The sequence below is a fragment of the Panicum virgatum genome, chromosome 3K (genome assembly GCF_016808335.1).
Source record: "Panicum virgatum strain AP13 chromosome 3K, P.virgatum_v5, whole genome shotgun sequence".
NCBI lineage: Eukaryota > Viridiplantae > Streptophyta > Magnoliopsida > Poales > Poaceae > Panicum > Panicum virgatum.
Genome location: NC_053138.1, coordinates 4,295,400 through 4,316,754, shown reverse-complemented (window position 1 = coordinate 4,316,754; position 21,355 = coordinate 4,295,400). Strand labels below are relative to the sequence as shown.

The 21,355-nt window shown below is 45.7% G+C and overlaps 3 protein-coding genes across 4 annotated transcripts; 2 read left to right on the top strand and 1 right to left on the bottom strand.

Annotated features, from left to right (window-relative positions):
- The first annotated feature begins 2,550 nt into the window (after positions 1-2,550).
- LOC120696926 (protein SUPPRESSOR OF GENE SILENCING 3 homolog) lies at positions 2,551-9,224 on the top strand. Its single transcript, XM_039979986.1, has 6 exons — positions 2,551-2,671; positions 5,012-5,835; positions 6,405-6,699; positions 7,811-8,055; positions 8,268-8,425; positions 8,711-9,224. The coding sequence occupies exons 1-6, from the start codon at positions 2,626-2,628 to the stop codon at positions 8,928-8,930; spliced, it is 1,788 nt and encodes a 595-aa protein (XP_039835920.1). The 5' UTR covers positions 2,551-2,625; the 3' UTR covers positions 8,931-9,224.
- Positions 9,225-9,883: 659 nt separating this feature from the next.
- On the bottom strand, positions 9,884-13,569 carry LOC120696925 (translocase of chloroplast 90, chloroplastic-like). Its single transcript, XM_039979985.1, is given in 4 exon segments — positions 9,884-10,638; positions 10,640-12,485; positions 13,127-13,254; positions 13,434-13,569. Coding segments are annotated over 3 exon segments (2,337 nt in total). The 5' UTR covers positions 13,242-13,254; positions 13,434-13,569; the 3' UTR covers positions 9,884-10,262.
- A 1,804-nt stretch (positions 13,570-15,373) lies between these two features.
- On the top strand, positions 15,374-20,611 carry LOC120696924 (phosphoribosylamine--glycine ligase-like). Of its 2 annotated transcripts, none has more exons than XM_039979984.1 (5): positions 15,374-15,557; positions 16,037-16,295; positions 18,059-18,432; positions 18,894-19,424; positions 19,897-20,611. In XM_039979984.1, exons 2-5 carry the CDS (start codon positions 16,049-16,051, stop codon positions 20,308-20,310), a joined length of 1,566 nt encoding a protein of 521 aa, XP_039835918.1. In that variant the 5' UTR covers positions 15,374-15,557; positions 16,037-16,048; the 3' UTR covers positions 20,311-20,611. The 2 variants fall into 2 exon arrangements, with proteins under 2 accessions (XP_039835918.1, XP_039835917.1); XM_039979983.1 differs by having other exon boundaries at positions 15,393-15,557; positions 18,062-18,432.
- Positions 20,612-21,355: the final 744 nt, after the last annotated feature.

Below are 21,355 nucleotides of genomic sequence, written 5' to 3'. Positions count from 1 at the left end.
CTAAACCTAGTACTTTGGTGATACTAACATGCGGGCCCACCCCTCGCTCGCTTGGTGCTTCCCTGGGTTGACTCGTTGACACCCTGCAGATCGGATACTGACAGGGCACCACCAAACCTGCTTGCTTGAACCTGCCTCCCACCAAGCAAACACCGAGCGAGCAGGTGCAAGCGAGCAGGTGCAAACAGGTGACATTTAAGTGCACCTCTAACCCTTTTTAATTTAAAATTTTGTACACTTCACCTTCAACTCTCTTTAATTTAAAATTTTGTACAATTTTTTTAAAATAGAATCCCACTTTGAGAAAGTAATATAAAATTTTAAACTAAAGAGGGTTGAAGGTGCATCTAAAAGTCATCAAGTTGCACCCCTATTGTCACGGGAGCTGGAGCACCGAGGGGAAGGGCGCCTCGTCCCTGGCCTTGCCTCCCGGGTGGCGGCGCTTCGGCGAGCGGCATTAGTCACGGTCGGTGGGTTATTTAATTTATTACCATCTCACCGAATGATGCTCCTTCGATTGCCATCTTTAAAATGAATTCTATGTTTTTGCCATCGCGAAACCGAGTTCTCAACAGAATTACCATTTTTGCTGATGTGGCGCTCCACGTCGTCATGCCAAGGTGTACCGAGGATGAAAAATGACCCTGGTTGCCAAGTGGACGAGTGGTAAATCTCACACTATATACCCTAGTTGTCAATATTTCCTACTCAAATCTACTCTACTCACCACTTCATAGCGGCTGACGAGTGGGATTCACCCCAACCTTGTCTCGCAGCTATACATTTTCGAAGTTTGCAGCTATTTAAACTAGAGCAAAAACTATTTAGATACTAAAGATGAACGAATAAGAAAGATTGTAGATCTAAAAACAAGGAACCCACACAAAATTTAGTTTGCATTTTTCTATTTTTCTATGATTTTAATCGATTTTACAAGTTCACTTGTTGAAAACAAAACTTGAATATAAATTTTTCAGATAGGCCCCTGCATTTTGTAGAAGGCACCCTAGGAAAGACTAAATCAAAGCAATGTAGCCTTCGGGAGTGGCCGACTGCGGTTTCTTACCGGATTCCGGCGAGGGGGAGGGTCGCCAGCAGCGAGTGAGAGGTGGGTGAGCATGAGAGAGGTGAGACCTATCGAGGGTGTGCTTGGTTCGGGTAGGGAGCGACCGGAGAGGACCAACGACGGGACCAGAAAACCGCCAGCGGTTTAGGAGGCGGTCTGGCGAGCTTGGCAGCAGCGGTTGGGCCGATAGGCGCTAGAGGACCGAGAAGGTGCGGTTTGGGGGCTTGGTTCGGGTGGAGGGTGGCCGGAGGAGGGGGCGCGACATGCAAGGCCAGGCGGTGCCCATGGCTGGTGGAGGCGAGGCCGGGGCCGGGGGGTGGCGGCGGTGAAGGCCTTCCGCGGGGCAGGCGGCGGGGGATTGAGCGGTGCGCGGCGGCAACAGCAAGGGGGTGCTGGTGGCGGCGAGGCAAGGTGGGGCCAGCGTGGAGCATAACGGAGGCCTGGGAGCCCGTTGGAAATAGCGGAGCAGTAAAGATCTGCTTGTTCGGCAGACGTCACGTCTCCCAGATCCTGGTGCGGACGTTTTTACGCTACCGGTGTCCTAGAGGGCGGCACCCAGTACGACGGTGCGGACAGCCTTGAGGCGGCATTTGTAGTATGAGCAAGAGGTAATAACTAAGGTTACCCTAGTAGATAAATTTGGACAATCGCTCCAAAACACGGTCTCGAGTATTTCTATCGGCAAGCACTCACAGCTTATGAAGAAAACTGGGTTCGCCTCATTGCCTGCGATGGTAACCGTAACAAACGTTTAGCCTCGGTGCAATGGCCAGCTGAAAGAGAGAAACACATGAACCCGCTGTTTCTTCACACGCACAAGGAACAACCAAGCAGACTTCACCAACACGATCAACATGTTCTGCTAAAAAAAACACCATCTGCATGAGAAGTGCAAGAGATCGGTTGGAGGCCAATCAGCTAGTAGTAACTATCAACGTAATTACAGGCTCATCAAAGATGCTTCATTCAAATCCTCACCAAACCGGGTCAGATCAAGCCAATCCGGACCATGAATGATCCAAATCCAATCAATAAAAACCCCAGCCTACTTTACTGACGCTGACATGCGGGCCCATCCCTCTTTCACGCCGTGCTTGAAGGAGGTTGACTCGGTTGACCCCGTCCCCCACGTTCCCGAGGGACTGACTGGCAGTCAGCAGGACGGGACGCGGTCCTACCTGTCAGCGATACTCATCTATCTCGTATGACACAGTGGGCCCGCCGCGCAGGACGGGTGCGGGGGTGCGTCTCCCCTCGGGATACCGTAGCCGCGAGCTACCCCTAGGAACTGTACTGTGGGCCAGAGTTAATTGGACCCACAGAGTCAGTGAGTTGAGTCGAGGGAGGGATGGAACGGGTGGTGAGCGAAACGTGCCCGCGCCGTGCGCCGCGGTGCGCGCGCCTCGAGGCGGTGCGGTTACCGCGCGCCCGCGCCGTCCGGTGGTCTCCGTCCCTATATTAGCCCGGCCCCCGCTATGTCACGGGCTCACGGCGTCTCGCCTCACTCCCCCATCTCAAAAACGTAAAACCCCACTACGCCAAAGAGGGAGGAGCGATCGATGTCTGGCTCCGGCGATCGTCGCGGCGGCGGGCCTCCTGGCCCCGGTGAGCACCTCCCCATCTCCGCCTCTCCCTCCTCGTGCTCTGTCGGTGGGCGGATCGTGCAATGCCGGATCGTTTAGGGGGTGGGGTAGTAGGGTTTGGGGTGGCCGTGCGGGGAATTTTTGCTCCGGGAATCTGATTCGTCTCTTGCGCGCGTGCGGGGTTCGTGTAGGTGATTGATTCGGTTATCGCGCGGTGCGGCCGATTTGCTGGGTCGGGGGTGGGTTGTTCGATTTTGGGTCTTTATTAGTTTGTTTTAATGTTTTGGAGCGATTGGCGTTTGGGGACGAGAGGCGAATGCTGCTTCGCGTTGGTGCGGAATCTATGGGTTTATTTGGGCGTTCGATTTGTTCATCTCCTTTGCGCAGATCTATGCGGTTACTTGTGTTTCGCTTTTATCGCTTGGGGTTTCACCTGATTGCTCTTGGGGTCATGGGGATCGCTCTCGATTTTTTTTTTCTTTTGTTTTCGGTGGGATTTAACCATTTAGCTGGGGTTCGTGTGTTCCGTACGGAGCGGATTTTGTTAGGCGTATTCCTTTCGTTTTCTTTTTTTCTTTTTATAAGAAATTGTAGATGCATTATATCGAGTCAATAATTTGTGTCGAATATGTTAGTGGCTTTTGTAATAGTATAAATAGACCCTTGCATTCCTGGGATCTCCTGTTAAACTAACAAAATGAAGGGCTATTAAGTTCCTGCCCTGTAGTTGTGGATTTTTATTGAAATGCTAGGACGCTAGGTGATTTTACTGTCTTAGTTGTATGATATTTAGAGGGCCCTTTTAGTGATTAGGCATTTTGTGACTGCCATGCACTCTCTTAGTTTTGGTTTTCTGCGGTTCTCCTGTTTAACCTGCTAGGGCTAGTAACGTTTTGTTTTACTTACTTAATTGTTCAACATTTTGTAATATCTGATTCAATTCACCTGCCTGTGAGTTGGGATTATGTCTTGCATAGGGATTCAAGTTATGCTGCGAATTTGATGAAGGCATTTCGTGTTTCTTAGTCAATTCTGATACTCATTCACTTATCTCTTAAATTTAGTTGCATAGTTGTTGTTGGTCACTGTTTTGTGTTTTTGTTTCTGTTGCTCCCTTACTTAGCTTATGTTTGACTTTGTTTGATTCTTTCATGGAGCCTGGTAACGTACTGAATTGCTGGTAACTGAAATGAACTGTGGTAAAAAATTTGCTAACGCACATTGGTTTGACACTTCCTGTCTGGTTACAACTGTTCTGTTTATTTTAACTAATGTGGAGTAAAAGACTTGATGAATTGGAGTTGTGTGATGGCAGTATGTTATTCGTACTGTGGTACTCCCTCCATACTGGTATTAGAGGTCGTTTAGGACATGATTGTGCATACCAAGGAGTGATTAGTTAGGGGTAAGTTTTCCCTGTCTACCCTTATTAAATGAATCTGGGGCTATGTTACATATGATTACACACGAATGGTCGACTGGTTAGCACATCGAGGCTGGCGTTGGGGCCAATACGGTGCGGGTTCGAACTCCCGCAGCACACATTTTTTGCTGGTCTGTTTCAGTTTTGCATGGGCTTGCATGCATGGCGTCGCGCACGCGGACGCTGGGTACGTTTTTTTTTGTTTTGCCTGGGCGCGCGGCGCAAAGAAGTCCGGCACGAGCTTGACTCCGGGACGAGCGACGATGCCGGCGCCGGCGCGAAGGAGTCCGGGACGACGCCGGCACAAAGGAGCCTTGCACTAGCGACGGAGTCTGGCGCGAGGTCCGACGCGAGAGGAAGGTCCTCTGCGGCGTCCATCTGCACGGAGCCAAGCGCGGCGTCCATGTGCACGGAGCGGCGAGGCGATGAAGGAATGAAGGCGAGGCAATGAAGGAAGCCAGCATGCAGCGTCATTTACTCAGCGCGTGAGACGGGGGCAGTTACGAGGCGATGCGAGCAAGATACGGCCAGTTACGACGCGAGGCGTGCGACGGGGCAGTTACGGCGCGGCGCAATTAAGGAGGGGCAAAGACGTCCAAACTCCCCACGAGCGCGCAGAACGACTTCTATTCTGCTCTGGCATGCAACGCGCAGAACGACCTCTAATATTGATACGGAGGGAGTATTGTTTATGTGCATTTTGTGACTGTTATAGGCATATTTTCAACATAGTCAGTGCCATTGTTTATTGTGCAAGATGTAAACACTTTATTGGCTTGTCCCATGTCATGTTAAATGCACCATCAGTTACCAAGTGATATTTTGATGTGCATTGAGCCTGTAATGAAATAGATGTTTCTCTTGACAATTAGATCTGTGTGCTAGCTTTTGGCTGTTTGTCTGTTTGTCTAACACTGCATAATCCTACCCTGCATACAGATGCTGGCTGGGAAACCATTGGTAAGAAGTCAAAGAAACCAGGGCAAGCAGCTGGGAGACAGTGGGCACCATTGGGTTCCACAAATGCTGCACCTAATGCAGCATGGTCAGCATGGGGTGGCAATGGTTCGTCCAACCCTTCTGGAACCAGTTGGATTCAATCTTCAGATCGCGGTGCTGCTAACAGAGGCAATCCTAGACCACCACCACAAAAGGCCATGGAAAGAGAACTGCAAGCACCGCGCCCTTTTGTGACTCCACCTCTGGCCAATGGTTGGCAGTGGCAATCCAGGTCTCGCCCATCTGGTTCTGAAAGTGAGAGGGATGATGTTCCTCCATCTGGTGGTGACCCTGAGCTGGAGGATGTCAATGATTCAGATGATGATGATGATGATTTAAGTGATGACATCAGTGATGATGATTCTGATTCAAGTGAGAAAAGTTTTGAGACTCGAAAAATGAACAAGTGGTTCAAAGGTTTCTTTGAAGTCTTGGATACATTGAGTGTCGAACAGATAAATGAACAGACTAGGCAATGGCATTGTCCAGCATGCAAAAATGGACCTGGGGCGATTGACTGGTACAAAGGGCTGCAACCTTTGATGACTCATGCTAGAACAAAGGGTTCTACAAGGGTTAAGCTTCACCGAGAATTGGCTGCATTGCTGGAAGAGGAGCTATCTCGCATGGGTACTTCGGTGGTACCAGCTGGTGAACAGTTTGGGAAATGGAAAGGACTGCGAGAAAGCACTGATCGTGAGATTGTGTGGCCACCAATGGTTATTGTCATGAACACCTTATTGGAAAAAGATGATGATGATAAGGTGACTAATTTTTTCGCCTCTAACTATGTCAATACCTTGTTTGCTTTATGTGTCGTTTCATGTTAGAGCATTTGATCTGACTATATAAAGGTGCAATATGCTTCCCATGTGTATCAGTTACTATGAATATTGTGTTATCTTTCTTTGCCTAGATGTTATATTGTTGTCTTCTACACTGTCCATTGAACCCATTGGTTCTCTTATACTATCTTATAAGTAGTTAATTAGCATTCTTAAAATTCAGCTCAGCGCAAAATTGTGTCCCTACAAGTTTTTTGAGTTGAGTGTTTTTTAAATGTTTATCACTATCAAATAACATTTGGCTGGAGGCTAACCTGTAATAGTTATTCTCTTTATAGTTGTTTTCCACTTTTTTCTGTTGCACTCAATGCGTTTACTAGATATAGAGATATAGTTGGAGCAACTAGCTGCGGATCATATATATAGCTCTTATATGATGGCCAATGGGGTCAATGGACATTTTATAAAAATGACATTTTATATAGCTCTTGAAGGGCTATACGGTTTAGTTGTATTCTGATTTTTATTTTTTGTTTGACACGCTCTAGTGGAAGGGCATGGGGAACCAAGAGCTCCTTGACTATTTCGGTGAATATGCAGCGACTAAAGCACGCCATGCCTATGGTCCTGCTGGGCACCGTGGGATGAGTGTGTTAATATTTGAAAGCTCGGCTGTTGGCTATATGGAGGCGGAACGTCTGCATAGGCATTTTATTGCGCAAGGTACAGACAGAAATACATGGCAGCTCCGCCGGGTTCCATTCGTTCCTGGTGGGAAAAGACAACTATATGGTTTCTTAGCAAACAGAGAGGATATGGAGACATTCAACAAACACTGCCAAGGTATCATTTCGAATAAAATTAATGCTGTCAATCCTGTGTATGTATTTGTATGTTAACAACTGGATCTAGGGAAACCTTTCCCAGAATTCTTTATGCCTTGAAATTATTGCTGTCAACTTTGAATAGAACTTGTACGCATGTGAAATAGGGATATGTCAAGTTGGATATTTGTATTGTTCCATTTCATTGACATTTTGTTCATGCTGGTTATTTCTAGCAATTGTTTTGTTCATCCACTGATTATGCATGTTTGAACAATAAGTTGCAACTATTATTTCTCTTTATGCTTGCTCTTCAGTTGTCTTTCAACTTTCCTTCCCATCCTGCTTAATCTATGAAGGCTAAGTGGTGGGGTTCTTATGGTGACTGAAACATAATGTCAATTTTATTTCATTTGGTATTTAAAAGTGCATAACTCTGTTTGGAACTAGGCCTTTCAAAAGCAACTTTTTATTTGTAATTCGGAATGCAGCATTCGGATGCAAAACATCTTGTGTACGGAGAGCGATAACAGCAAAAACTTGATAAAGTTTTTATTCCACCAACTAACCGATTCCACAGATCAGCACAACACCTAAGAAATGTCTCTTTGAGGAAGAAACATACTGTAGTCCGCAGATTTCTTTCCTTCTCACAGGCCAATCAATTCTGACCATCCATTTTGGTTTAGTTATAGCTCTCCTCTTCAAGGGCCTGTTTAGAGAGGGAGGATTGCCATAGGAATTGGGATCTAGTCTATTGAACTAAGCCATAAGGATAATCCCAGTCCCATACCCAATAAGGCCACTAGATTGCTTCCTGAACGATGATAGCTTGTGAATCATGAAAGCAATGCTTTTCTGTGTACCATTGTTGTCTTGTATGCGAAAATGCAAGCTCTTGATACTCCATTATGAATGATGAATTATTCTGTTGTATGACTTACCAAACAGTACAGCAAATCCATTGAAAATTGGAACCTGTAACCTATTTATTGAAATGAAGGCTCCAAGTTCAACTAATGAAGTATTTTCGTACACAAACATCAAGCCACGCTAGTTCTGATTCATCAACTGGACAGGACCTGTTTTTTCTAACTTCTGGATATATTTCATCATCGCTATAATTTCAGGGAAATCCCGTCTGAAGTACGAGATGAGGTCTTACAATGAGATGGTGGTGATACCAATGAAACAGATGAGTGAGGACAACCAGCAACTGAATTATCTGAAGAACAAGGTGGTTAAGACAGTGCAACAGTCTAAAGCAGTTGAAGAAACCTTAGAATTTGTTACCCAAAGGCTTCGTGAGACTATGGAAGAGAATCAATTTGTCAAGGCTAAAGCCAAAGAGAAGCACTTGGAGTATGAGCAAGAGGTAATATAAGTGGATGTAGTGTTTTGTATATGTGCACATCAACCAATTTGAATCATCGGTCCGTGCCAATGACTAGAGTAACAAATGATTAGGAATTTACTGGGAGAGTTACATTTTCTCTTTTGCACTCCAAAACTTATGCAGTAAGATTCATGCTTCCACCTATCTCGTGTTACCCCTTGTCTTACCTTTTTTTTTTTCATGCTTTGCAGATGAAATACCAGGAGGAATTTTTCCATAATCAAATTGAGAGTATTCACAGGATCACAGAGGCCAAAGAAGAGGAGTTTGAAAAGTTGCTGCAGGAGGAACGCGCAAAGGCTAGGCGCTTTGATGTGGATTCTGGAACTACTGAAGATCGTAGGCTAAGGTGGGTTACTAATTCCCAGCTGGATGGGGCATTGTGCCATTCCTTCTATTGGAGTTATGGAGAATATAGTGAAGCATCTTTTGGGGATGGAAATGCTGCGTCTCAATGCATCACTTTTGGAGATTGCTTCTGTTTTCTCCTTTGATCATCTAATGTAGACATATTTCAATGCATCAACTGTTAAGATTACTTCTGTTTCCTCCAATCATCTCTTGTAAGCATCTTAATTTCTATGGACAATGTAAATTGCTTTTTTCCATTCTCAGCCACTGCTGTCTTGTGCAGGAAGGAACATGTGCAGAAGTTCATTGATGGCCAGGTTAAGGATGTGGCAGAGTTTGAGGCTGAACGGGACGAGGTAATCAAAGTCCATGAGGAGAAGAAGATGAAGTTGAAGAAAGAATACATGGAGAAGGAGCTGGAGCTTGAGAAGGAGCTCGAAGTTGCCCTGACAGGCCTGATGGAGAAGCACAAGCCGGACACCTTCCAGGCCTCCAGCTCGTGAAGAGCAAGCACCCTCGGCTTACCTTGAGTCCTCTGCTCGGAGCAATCTCATGTTGATGCTTCGGAAAGCATGAACGAATGCCTAGACATTCCGTAGATGATGCTAAACCTTGGTCCTGATGCGTTATCTCGAGACTTGAAAGCGTTATATGGTCGCTGTAGTATCTCTGTCGTAGTGTGTGCATCGAGCTTATGAAGTACTCTGGGTAGACTTGGGAACTCTACTGGAATATGGTATCTAGTTTATCCTCTATGATCCTGCGCTTTGCTTCAAAAAAGCAAAGTCATATGGTTATACCTTGGTATATTTTCTTTATTATATTATAGTAGAGAGATCAAAGAGTAAAAAAAAGGGACACCCCCACAAACAAGTCGCGAACAACACTCACAATTTTACTATGCTTTTGGCACCAGAGGCACCAGCACCCTCTTCAAATATATTCATATTGTACATTGGGGTGGTGCCGCTCCTTTACTTCAGTGCCACTAGAATGATAGGCTACTGAGACCCTTTCTTAGCTCCTGCTTTTGATGGATAGGCAGTTCGGCATCACTGGCTAGAGAAGGCTGTAGAATCCGGCTGCGGAATTAGTTCCTACAGCCCACGGGCCTGACACTGCAAACCATACTTCTCGCGAATAAACACAAGTCTGATGGAGAAGCACAAGGTGGACACCGGTTAATTACTCTAGCGCTGGTTAAAATAAGTGTCCGGTTGAAATTTGTTGCCAGGAACTTGAAAAGTTTTGCCTGCTTTGCAAGACTGCCACGGCGCTGGCGCGTGGCGCCTAAGGATCCTTAACGTTTTCTTTAACTATTCTCCATCTTTGCTTATACATGTGAGCTTCTTGCACTGCACCAATAAAGCCTGCCCTTGGAGATCTTGTAAGCAACAAAGCATTAAAATAAAAAAGAGAGGCAAAGATAGTCACGTCTACTTTCGAAACAAAAGGATGTTGAGAAATGTTACATTTTACTCAATGTATGTGAGCTAAAAATGTATCATCAACAAAATCTGTCCTTTTACTTGCAACACAGCAAAAAAAAAAATGACAATGGGTGATAGATGACACAACCGCAAAACTAAACATTGTGTGATGTCAAAACTCAAAACTTCCTCATTACATTATTAAAACCTAGTGGCTGGCCTAGAGGCAGAACTCTTCTCATGGAAAATGCCACCTTCATAACTATACTCAAAACTCGTATACAAGAATTCTGTACAAGTTGGAACCCTAGAAGAAGAAACGCCATAGCTTCAAAGTAGCAGTGAATCTTGGTGCTGCTGAACATCTAAAACACAGTATGGCTGTCTTATCCATGTATCTGTTATTTAGTCGTCCTGGTTGGTGTCAAACTGCTGGTCACCTTTATCAGCTGCTCCGGATCTTCTCCTAAAAAACTGGATCAACGAGACAACTGCTATCAGAGCTATCTCAGCATGGTCTGACGTGCTGGTCTTGATGCTGAGCTTGCCTAAGTTTCTACTGTTTAGGTTAGCGCCGACTGACATTTTCGATCCACGGCCCACTCGGAAGTCTGACTGAACGTTGGCCCCAATTACAGTATCTTTTTCGAATGACAGAGCGGTGACAGAAAATGCGATGCTCTCTTCCCTCACAGGGTAATCTTTCCCCCGTGCAATTATCTCCATGCCACCTCCATGTGCCACTTGTCCACAGCCAGCCATTCTACCGGCATTGGCTACAGTTAACTCGCTTCCCAATGGTAACAGAGTCTTCTAACTTGGCCCCGGCAAAGTACTTGTTGCCAAACTTAGTAACAGAAATGCCACCTCCAGTAGTGTTCCAAGGCAAATTGCGGAACTTGGCATCCCCATGAACAGTACAAAGCAAATCTTTGCTCGCCGTTTGCATATCCATACCCCCGATCAAGGAGCAACCCCTCTGATCAGAATAACTTACTGAACATTCTGAATTGACATACATGTCTTCTTTGTCCTTTCTCATCTGACCTACAATTCCTGCAGAGACATTCTTTTTCAACTCTTGAGACGCTTCAAAATTGATTGCATCAAACCCAATATCATGGTCCCAGCCTTGGGGATCCAAAACTGGTCTGAACATCTGATCATCAGTTATGATGTGGCGGTAGCGATGCACAGGATAATCAGAGTCAAAACTTAGTGGAATTTCCATATCAGACATGTGCACGACCTCTGGGGATGCACCCTCTTCATAATCATCTGCAACTTCATCATTTTGCACTTCAGTAAGCTTTTGCCTTCTGATTCCTTCCTTCCACTGTTTCTTTAGGTACAAAGTCTCACGGTAGTCCAGTTCATCAAGATATGCAGACTTTTGGTCATTTGTCAAATTTTCATATTCAGATTTCTTCAGAATGCGGAAGGGTGGTAGTTGATCATACTCATCCTCCTCATCTGACATTTCTGTCAATTCACTGTCAATACTATCCGAACTTGATGAAGAATTAGGCTTAAGGAGTGAAGAAAGAAGATGAGGCAGTGAAGGTAGCCTGTTATTTGCCTGTGACAGTACAAAGCTATCTTGAAACTTAAGCAAGGAATTTGCTTCTGCCAGCAACTTAGTTGCCCCACACAGCAGCAGCAGTTCTGATACCCATACCTGTCCATTTGGTAAAACTCTTTCACCTTTGGTGTTTCGTCTGCACATTGGATGATTGTCTACCAAAACAACAGGATTATCTAGCTGAGTGTTGGAAACTACTGCCTGGATATGCCGCTGCACCACATTCTTGCAGTAACGAGTGTAGGCGTCATATTCTAAAGGATAACCATCTGGTCCTTCAGGAGGAGATGAGGAACAGTGAGTCATAACAAGGACAGTATTGAACCACATTGAAGAACCCAAGATGTCAGTCATAAGCTTCAGCAGCGGGTAATCACTGTATCTGCTGTTAATATGGTCCAGTCGCTCAAAGTATAAGACGATATCAGGTGGGGATCGCTTAATGTAGCGCTTGACAGAATTCAGAATCTTCTTGTTTCTCCGTTGGCCAAGGTAATGAGGCATCAGGCCAGGAGTGTCAATAACTGTGACTCTTATTCCTTTGATTATTCCTTCAGTCTTATTTATCCTATGAGTAGCAGGAACTAGTGCATCAGTAGAAACCTTTCTTTCATCAAAAATCGAATTGATTGTGGCACTCTTTCCTACACCAGTCTTTCCCAGGAGAAGAATCCGCAAGGGGAGATCCAGATCAGGCCCACCCGGTGCTTCTTGCTGTGCTGCTATAACCCTGGCTTTGTTGATAGCGAGGTTGGTTCTCCTGGCACCTGATTCACCAGCTTTAATCAAGTTTGCAAGCTGCAATCTGTACAGTACCTGCACAACTACATCAGTACTGGGAGGCACTCCAGTCCTGTGTACTAACCGCAGAAACTTGATTTGAAGCGCCTCAACTTTCATCAGTGGATCTGACTTCTTGTTATCATTATCTTGTTGAACAGGGGCAGGATAAACTGCACCAGAGGTTGTGACCTCCGACACCCGAGTATCATTGGAAGGAAATCTATTGGCAGAAACAGTCTCTACAAACTCATTCTGTGTTGTACCTGAACCATAGTTTCAATAAGCAAGCCGCATTCAGATTATTATGTAAAGGAGGGTAAAAGTGTAACAGAGTTTGAAACATGCCCATATGTGATGGAATTGAAAATGATAAGTAGCAAAAGGGCCTTTCATGACAGGATAGGTGACAGAAAATAAGAAGAAACACAACAACTGTTTTTTTTTGGCAAGTGCACACCACGGAATGCAGAAATATATACAACAAAGGAATGAAACAGCAGTGCATTCTAACAGGGACAATTTGCAAGGCTTAATCCTAATAAATCTTATAATATGCTTAAATTCTAGTAAGAATAGCCTTGTCCCAAGAAATTCTAAAACATGATATGAAGGACAGGCTAGGTCATCGCGGTCATAAATAGATACCCCCCTACCCCTCTCCTGCTGCGAATTAGACTAGACTGCCTTGGTGGGAATGAATTGCAAAAGGTGATTCAGAGGTAGGTTTTAAGGCTAACAAACATGTAGAATATTCTGCTGAAGCAGATTAGACTACATGATGCAATTTCAGAAACAGGATTTTTAAGCCGCCTGAGGCATGGAACTGCTGCTGGGAATGAAAATTCAACGTTTCTAACTACAAGCAACACCGTTGTTCAAACTAAGAACCAGGAAAAGAGGGTACCATCAGCGTCGCCGTCGGAGGCGCGGTCGTCGTCCCCGGCGGAGAGCGCGAAGGGCCTGGCGGACAGCAGCGACGACCCGAGCCGGAACGAGAGCCAGTCCCTGAAGTTCATCATCACTCTCCTTCACCTGCAATGGGAGGAGAAGGCCGAGTCAACTCAGATAACAAATCTCCCCCCAGGTTCAAGCGCTAGAAAACCCCAATCTTTGGCCCCTCCCCGTTCCCACCGGACCCTCGAAACGCCCGCGCAAAGACGAGAAGAAACATCGCAGCGGGCCGTGGCCTCGGCTGCGGAATCCGATGCTACCTGGTCGGGGCGGCGTCCGGCGGCCGCCGCCGCGTTCTTGGGAGGAGGGGATGTTGGAGATGCGGTGGGTTTTTTTGGTTATCTTTTTTTGTGTGGCTCGCTCGGCCGGGACGAGAGCGAGTCCGCGGCGGCGAGCGCTTTTGGGCCGTGTTTGGTTGGGGGATAGAAAAGTTTTGATGAGAGAGAAACAATGCTTTGACTATTAATTAGGGGTATTAAATAAAGTCTAATTATAAAATTACCTCCACAACTGTGGTACTGTAGCAGTTGCTCTACCTAATGAGATCTTTGACCGCATGATTGGAGGATGATTGAGCACGGTTACTGTAGCGTCACTGTAGACAATCATGATGAAACTTGGCTCATTAGATTCGTCTCGAAAAGTTACACCCATTTCTAAAAAGGTTTTGCAAATAAACTTCGTTTAATACTTCATGCATGCATTCGTCTTTTTGTGCAAAAATTTTCGTGGAATCATCCAAACATGGCCTTGTTTTTGTCACACTTGGGTGGGGAGACGAGAGCGACCGGCGACGAGTCCATGGCGGGTGGGCCCAATTGCAGCGTTCATGGTCAGCGTTAATCTCCGGCATATTAGGGCCTGTTTGGCTCCAGGACTTTTTCCAAAAGTCCCTATCACATCAAAAGGAATCTTACTATTTTATATTATTAAATAAAATCTGTTTATAAATGTTTTTTGACAGCTGAGTGCTTTTTCGCGAGACGAATCTAATGAGCCTAATTAATCGATGATTGGCTACAGTGATGCTACAGTAACCATTCGCTAATCATAGATTAAGATACATCATTAGATTCGTCTCGCAGTTTAGCCCCAGGGTTCTGCAGTTAGTTTTATAATTAATATTTATTTAATACTTCTAAATACTAAAAAGTCCCTAGGACTTTTTTGAAGTCCCTCAATCTAAAAGTCGTCTCTTTTCATCATGTTTTTTCTTTTTTGCTGAAGATTCTTTAGAACGTATCAATTCAATCTTCATTATTAAAAATTATTGAGGGCCGTCAAAGTACACTTCCTCTCTCTCATCTAAATGAAGGGATTCATCCCTCTACCCTATTTACCATTGGTAATTAGATTTTGGCAATAGGATGCATCAATCATTAAAAAATGAAATTATTTATTAATTACGAAGAGATATTTTTTAATACAAGATATGAGTAATTGGAGATACTATAAGAAAATATGTTGTTTCAAAAACTATAAGAAAATATTAGCGTAACGTTAATACAAACGAATATGAAATGCAGCGTAAGTATATGAATAAGTCTTAAAAAACTGCTTGATTAAGCTAATAGAAATCTATTCTTACTTTTCGAATATGAAACGCTGCGTCTGCATATGAATAAGTCTTGCTGAATTCAACTGATTGATTAAGCTAATAGAAACCTATCCTTACTTTTCTATATAGTCGAAGAAAGTATAAGAACAGCATGGACCCAGCCAAGCCAACAATAGGTACCCACGGATTCACTCTAGTAAATTAACAAGCTGATTCCTTCCCTGGATAAGTTCCAATCACTCATAGTAAATTCACTCTGATGCTGATGTTATGATTATACATCACGTAATGCAGTGTCAAAGTTGCTCAACATCGACGTCAAATTAAAAGAAAGCCTCGCTCGACAGCGCCCTTTATTAGAGTAGCACGGTGCTACCAAGGTGTCGCTATCTAGTACTGGGCTCAGAGCTGCACATCGAGGTCGATGATCATCAGCAGCCTGAAAATGAAAGAAAGGGATCCGCTGAGAATCAGCGGACCGCCGCCGGTGTCTGCCTCCAGGATTCGCTGCGCGTTTTGCTCAACCAGCGGGCACGCCCCCTGGTTCACTCCACATTCCCGAGCTCACCCTCGCCTTTCTCCGTAATCATCGTGCTGGCTGCGATCATTTGTGGCGACTGGTGAGGGATACTTATAAAAAAGCTGTACAGACCAGGGACCGGGATGCAAAATCCAACCGCGCGCCTGCAGGCTGGCGGCAGTGCGGTACAAAAGCGGCGGCGCGCCACCGCGGCCAAGGCCAAGGCCAGCACAGCCGCCGCCGAGAAACCCGCCGCCGCTCCTCGTCTCCTCTCCAAATCCCCCCATCGACTCGGCTCCTCCGCAGGTAACGAGCATCCCGTTTGCAGCAGCTACAGCTCCTAGTTGTTTTTCTCTTCCGATCTCTTCTCTTCCCTCTTGGCTGGGCTGCCGATTTCTCGTGCGCGTGAGTGCGACCTTGCCCGAATCTCCAGTCACGGGATGGATCGCGTCCTTGCCGCGTCTTCTTGCTGGGACGGGGGGCCACGCATCGCGCTGCTGCGTCCTGCATCGCCGCCGCCGGACAGGGGAGAATGCAGGGTTCCGCCGTGCAGGCGTTTCGTCGAAAACATTGCGCGCGTGGGTTGCTTGGGAAATGGCTGCCTTGCTTCCGTAGTTCCGTGCGTACGCGAGCGCGGGTAACCTCGCACTGGTTCCTCACACATGGGCGAGCTGGGCAGAGTCTCTTAACTGTGTTTTCCTCTTCGCGAATGTACTCCCTGTTTCTGCCCACTCCAGTGAACTGAACTGAATGCCCTGCTTTTCTTCTTGCCGTGTGTACCGCAGAAGGAAGGAGTGATGGCAAGCGCTTCTCTGAGCACCAGAGCTTCGTTCAAGTGTGGACCCAAGGCGTTCAGGAACAGCCACCTGGATGGTTACCTGAAATCCGTAGTGTCTTTTCCCGTTCCTCAGGCATCGGATAGTCTTTATTCTCCCATCAGAGTTGTGAATCGTGCCTACGGTTCGAACCTGATCGTCACGGCTTCGAAGAGCACAGGCCTGAACACAGCACTCTCTTCGACTAATGGCAGCCTAAAGGTTCCAGGTAAGATTCTCTTTGCAGCTGTTCCGGTTACTCGAACGAAATTTTATCTGCTTATTTACTGCATTCACAAGAGAAGGTGAAATTTATTAAATTATTTAACCACCATGATCATTCCGGTTTTCTTTTTCTTGGAGTTGAAGCACGAAGGACATGGTGTGTCCTTTGATGACAACCTCCAACTTGATGCACTCTGGGATAAGGTGTTGTGATAAACTTATATATTAAAAACAAAGGGTTGCCTTTTAGCTGATAACCATAACAACAACATCAACAAAGCCTTTTAATCCCAAGCAAGTTGGGGTAGGCTAGAGTTGAAACCCAACAAAGACCATTATTCATGGTTCTGGCACGAGAATCGCGGCTTTCCAAGCACTCCTATCCAAGGACAAATCTCTAGGTATACTCCAGTCTTTCAAGTCTCTTCTAATTATTTCTTCCCATGTCAACTTCGGCCAGCCCCTGCCTCTCCTCGTATTACCGTCCTCATATTACCATTATTGTACATGTCCTTAATGAGGGCCACATATTTTGTTGGGACTTTATGCCTATCCAAAGCCCACCACATCACATAGCTGATAACCATAACAAACTGAGAAAAACCTTTACGAAACTTTGATCCATTGCTGTGATCCAGAAGACATGGAAAATTCATTGAATTATTTTATGCATGACGCTTCCAATTTTTATTGCATTGAATAAAGTACTGAGGACATGTGCCTTTTGAGGAAAACCTCCAACTTGATGGAATCTGAGATAAGGTGGCGTGATAAACTAATAAAAACCTCCCTGCGCTTTACTCGCACCATATCAGTGACATGGTTACCGTTCACGCTGTGAAGAACGCCGGCTTGCGTGGGCACTTGCGATCTCGGTTCACGCACGCAGCTGAAACTTCCCTTGCAACACTCGTTGCATGGCTTGATCAGGTTACCTTGTATGAAAGGCCTGATGTCCATGCTCTTGCAACTGCTGCACACGAGCCCTTTTCATCGAGAGGTGCGTATCAGGCGCTTCACGTCGCAACTGGGGGATCTGACATCGTCCGGATTTGGGGCATTCGGCTTCCAACAAAAATCAAGTTTTTTGGTTGGCTTCTCCACCATGGTAGGCTCAACACCCGGGCCCACCTCTTTCACAGAAACCTCAAGCCACGTGAGGACTCTTGCTGTGAACATTGCCCAGGTATTTTGGAAACTGACACACACATCTTCGTCGACTGCCCCTGTGCTCAAGAAATTTGGCATAGGCTCAGCTTCACACTACACGACCTCACTCTCAGACGACCTTGGGATTTTGATCTTAGCTATCCGCTACCGGAAGCGGTTCGAGTAGACATGATGCTGCTGATCCTTTGGCACATCTGGAAAGCCCGAAATGCCATGATCTTCGAGCATCAACACCACTCCTCCTCAGACGTGCTACGCCGTGTCGTGCAGGACATCGACTCCTGGTCATGCCGTTTCCGAAGACTTCTCACGGATATCAATGTATGGCGAGATTGGATTGTAAACTGCTAACAACCCCCCTATGTCTCACCTCGTTTCCTTTGTTCTAATCACCCTCCCCTTGTACTCACTCCTTGGTATGCCGAGGATCTCTGGACATGCAAGTTCTCAATGAATGGTAGGTGGGGACCCCCCCCCCCCCCCCCCGATATGGTTCAAAAAAAAAATAAACTAATAAAAACAAGGCTTACCTTTTCTCTGATCACTAGAGAAAAATTAAGAAAAATCTTTGCTAACTCTTCTGTTCTTTTGCTCCAGAAGAGAGGGTGACTGTACTAGTCATTGGTGGAGGAGGAAGGGAACATGCTCTATGTTATGCCTTGGAACGCTCTCCATCCTGTGATGCAGTTTTTTGTGCTCCTGGTAATTCTGGCATTGCTCAGTCTGGAGATGCCACATGTATACCAGACCTGGACATAACTAGTAGCGAAGCTGTCATCTCATTCTGTCGTAATTGGGGTGTCGGATTAGTCGTAGTTGGACCTGAAGCACCTCTTGTTGCTGGTCTTGCAAATGACCTTGTTAAAGCTGGAATACCTACTTTTGGGCCTTCATCAGAAGCTGCAGCATTGGAAGGATCAAAGGACTTCATGAAAAAGCTGTGTGATAAGTACAACATTCCCACAGCAAAGGTACTCTCTCTTTTAATTTGTGAAGTTATACAGTTATTAAGCTTGAACTAAAATTAACCTGCTTGCTAGATGATATATAACCAATTAGGTTATTCTTTATTTGAATGTATGAGATACCAATACTATTTTCTATGTGCGAATTTTACTATGTGTACCTTTTTACCTCTGCGTGCTAAAAAAAGAAAATCTGATTTTATCTGTTAAGGATCTAGGAGTCCATTTATCCATTTCCCCATCTGTTTTAAAATTTTAATCACTGCTTATTTACAGCATAGATTTCATTTGTTAAGCATCAAGGGCCTTTTAGCTATTTGCTTATCTTAATAAGCATGCTACAATTCAAACACTGCTTATTTACAGCATAGATTTCATTTGTTAAGCATCAAGGGCCTTTTAGCTATTTGCTTATCTTAATAAGCATGCTACAATTCAAACTGAGTGCTTGTGTTCTGGATGTGCAGTATCAAACATTCACAAACCCTGGTGATGCTAAACAATATGTAAAGGATCAAGGAGCCCCTATAGTTGTCAAAGCTGATGGATTGGCTGCTGGGAAGGGTGTAGTTGTTGCTATGACTTTAGATGAGGCGTTTGAAGCCATAGACTCTATGCTGGTTGAAGGCTCTTTTGGTTCTGCTGGATCACGCGTTATCATTGAAGAATTTTTGGAGGGAGAAGAAGCTTCTTTCTTTGCATTAGTAGATGGAGAAACTGCTTTGCCTCTCGAATCTGCCCAGGACCATAAAAGAGTTGGTGACGGTGATGTTGGTCCAAATACTGGTGGTATGGGTGCATACTCGCCAGCACCAATAGTGACAGAGGAACTGAAGAAGAACGTAATGGAAAGTATAATTCTCCCAACTGTAAAAGGTATGGCAGCCGAAGGATGTAAATTTGTTGGTGTGTTATATGCTGGGCTTATGATTGAGAAGAAGTCTGGACTACCTAAGCTTATTGAATATAATGTACGATTTGGAGATCCAGAATGTCAGGTTTGTGTGCCTCTATATTACTACTCGCTTGACTTAGCATATATTTACAGCACCCGGACAATTTTGGTCCTCGATATATCTATAGAGTTTATATACTACCAGTTTATGTATGCTTATTTGGACTCATGACATTAGCAGTCATATTCTAGACTATCATCGAATAAGGTTCATGCAGTAATATTATTCTGAATGTCAATCTAATATTTGAATCTATATTTTAGAAACAAAATGCCCAGATTGTTATGTAATTTTCAAAGTAACATTTCGCAGAACACTAGCAGTTCTGAGTGATGAAAGTTTCTGGCATGTTCATTGTAGCACCAAGACTTCATATTGTAGTCTCTTTTAAAGAAATAAATGACTGATGAAAGGCCAAATATCTCTTGTGAAATTATTTAGTTTTATAGCTGTCATGTTCACACCCTGGATTTTTGGTGAACTCATCTCTGCTGATTCATCTACTTTGGCTCAGGTTCTGATGATGAGGTTAGAGTCCGACCTGGCACAGGTTCTCCTTGCTGCTTGTCGTGGAGAACTAGGCAAGGTTTCACTAACCTGGTCGGCTGAGTTGGCAACAGTGGTCGTGATGGCAAGTGAAGGGTACCCAGGGGCTTACAAGGACGGGACTGTAATAAAAAATCTTGACGAAGCTGAGCAGGTTTCTCCTGCAGTAAAGATATTCCATGCAGGAACTGCCTTTGATACAGATGGAAACTTTGTAGCGGCTGGAGGACGCGTGCTTGGGGTCACTGCAAAGGGCAAGGACATCGAGGAAGCAAGGGCCAAAGCTTATGATGCGCTTGACGTTGTTGACTGGCCAGAAGGATTCTACAGGCATGACATTGGTTGGAGGGCTCTGAAACATCGGCATATGTTTGCACACTGATAGAAGAGTCCCCTGATCTCTGTAATTATGTCAAATTTACGATGGCAAGTCAAAAATAAGAAGAAATTGCAGCAATAGCTGCTGTTGTGGGTGTGTGAAGATGGACTGTGAAAGTATAGTTGGCGGCTTGGCGTGGGTTGAGTAACAACTGAGGTTTGATGGCCAGTTTTCCTTTTTGATAGCTCTGAGTGCCACATTTCTGGTATTCATCAGTTAGTAGTACAAGTTACTGATGTAATGAAACTACTTATTGGGACATGTCTAGCTATACCATTTTTAATTAAATGGTTTATAATCTACACAATCTGTATGTTTTGTAAAATGTACTGGATGACAATGCAACACATTAGCATGGTGCTGAAGCGTTTCCTGAAAAAAATCCCTCTGACAATGGAAGGCTAAGACTAGGAAGCACTTTCTGAATATGCACGCAGGTGAAGACGACATGTTCTGAAGCAGCAGCGTTCAGGCGCTCCGCAAATGCCGGATAATTGGTCGGAGTTGAGAACCCTCTCGACCGAGCTTGGGTCTGCGCCATGACCAGCAGCGGAGTTCAGGTCATTCGCCAGCTGTACGACCCGAAAGGAAGAAGCATGGTCTGAGACGGACGCAGGATACAACCGGAGCGCGGCGGCACTCTGGCCAATTCGGCTGATTCGTTCTTTTACCACTCCGGCATGCAAGGTGGGGGGCGGAACGGATTTGCCGGAGATCCGCGCCTGCACTTGTCGTGCTCCTTCGCCAGATCTGTTGTTCTCTGTTGCTCCGCCGCCGCAGCACGGCAGGTAGGGGCATCCCTGGGGGGCGTCTATTCCTCGCTCGCGCGAGCTCGCGCCGAGCTGTCGCAGCTACGCTCCGCCCCCCGCTCCCCCGCCTTCCTCCGCCTCCCAGGCTCCGGCGCCGCCCTCGGCGCCTCCGCCGCCGCCCTCCGCCGCCGCCTTCCCTAACCGAGCTCGCCGCCGCGCGCCGCCGCCTTCTCCTCGCCCCCGCCGCCGGCCCCGCCCACCGGTTATCCGGCCCCGCCCGGCCGGCGGCGCTACCGCGC

Excerpts from the sequence above, each read along its gene's own strand:
- LOC120696926 (XM_039979986.1), top strand. The coding sequence starts at position 2,626 with ATGTCTGGCTCCGGCGATCGTCGCGGCGGCGGGCCTCCTGGCCCCG. Across the intron at positions 2,672-5,011 it reads CGGCGGGCCTCCTGGCCCCG|ATGCTGGCTGGGAAACCATT; the intron begins GTGAGCACCTCC and ends CCCTGCATACAG. Across the intron at positions 8,426-8,710 it reads ACTGAAGATCGTAGGCTAAG|GAAGGAACATGTGCAGAAGT; the intron begins GTGGGTTACTAA and ends TGTCTTGTGCAG.
- LOC120696924 (XM_039979984.1), top strand. The coding sequence starts at position 16,049 with ATGGCAAGCGCTTCTCTGAGCACCAGAGCTTCGTTCAAGTGTGGACCC. Across the intron at positions 16,296-18,058 it reads TGGCAGCCTAAAGGTTCCAG|AAGAGAGGGTGACTGTACTA; the intron begins GTAAGATTCTCT and ends CTTTTGCTCCAG. Across the intron at positions 18,433-18,893 it reads ACAACATTCCCACAGCAAAG|TATCAAACATTCACAAACCC; the intron begins GTACTCTCTCTT and ends CTGGATGTGCAG.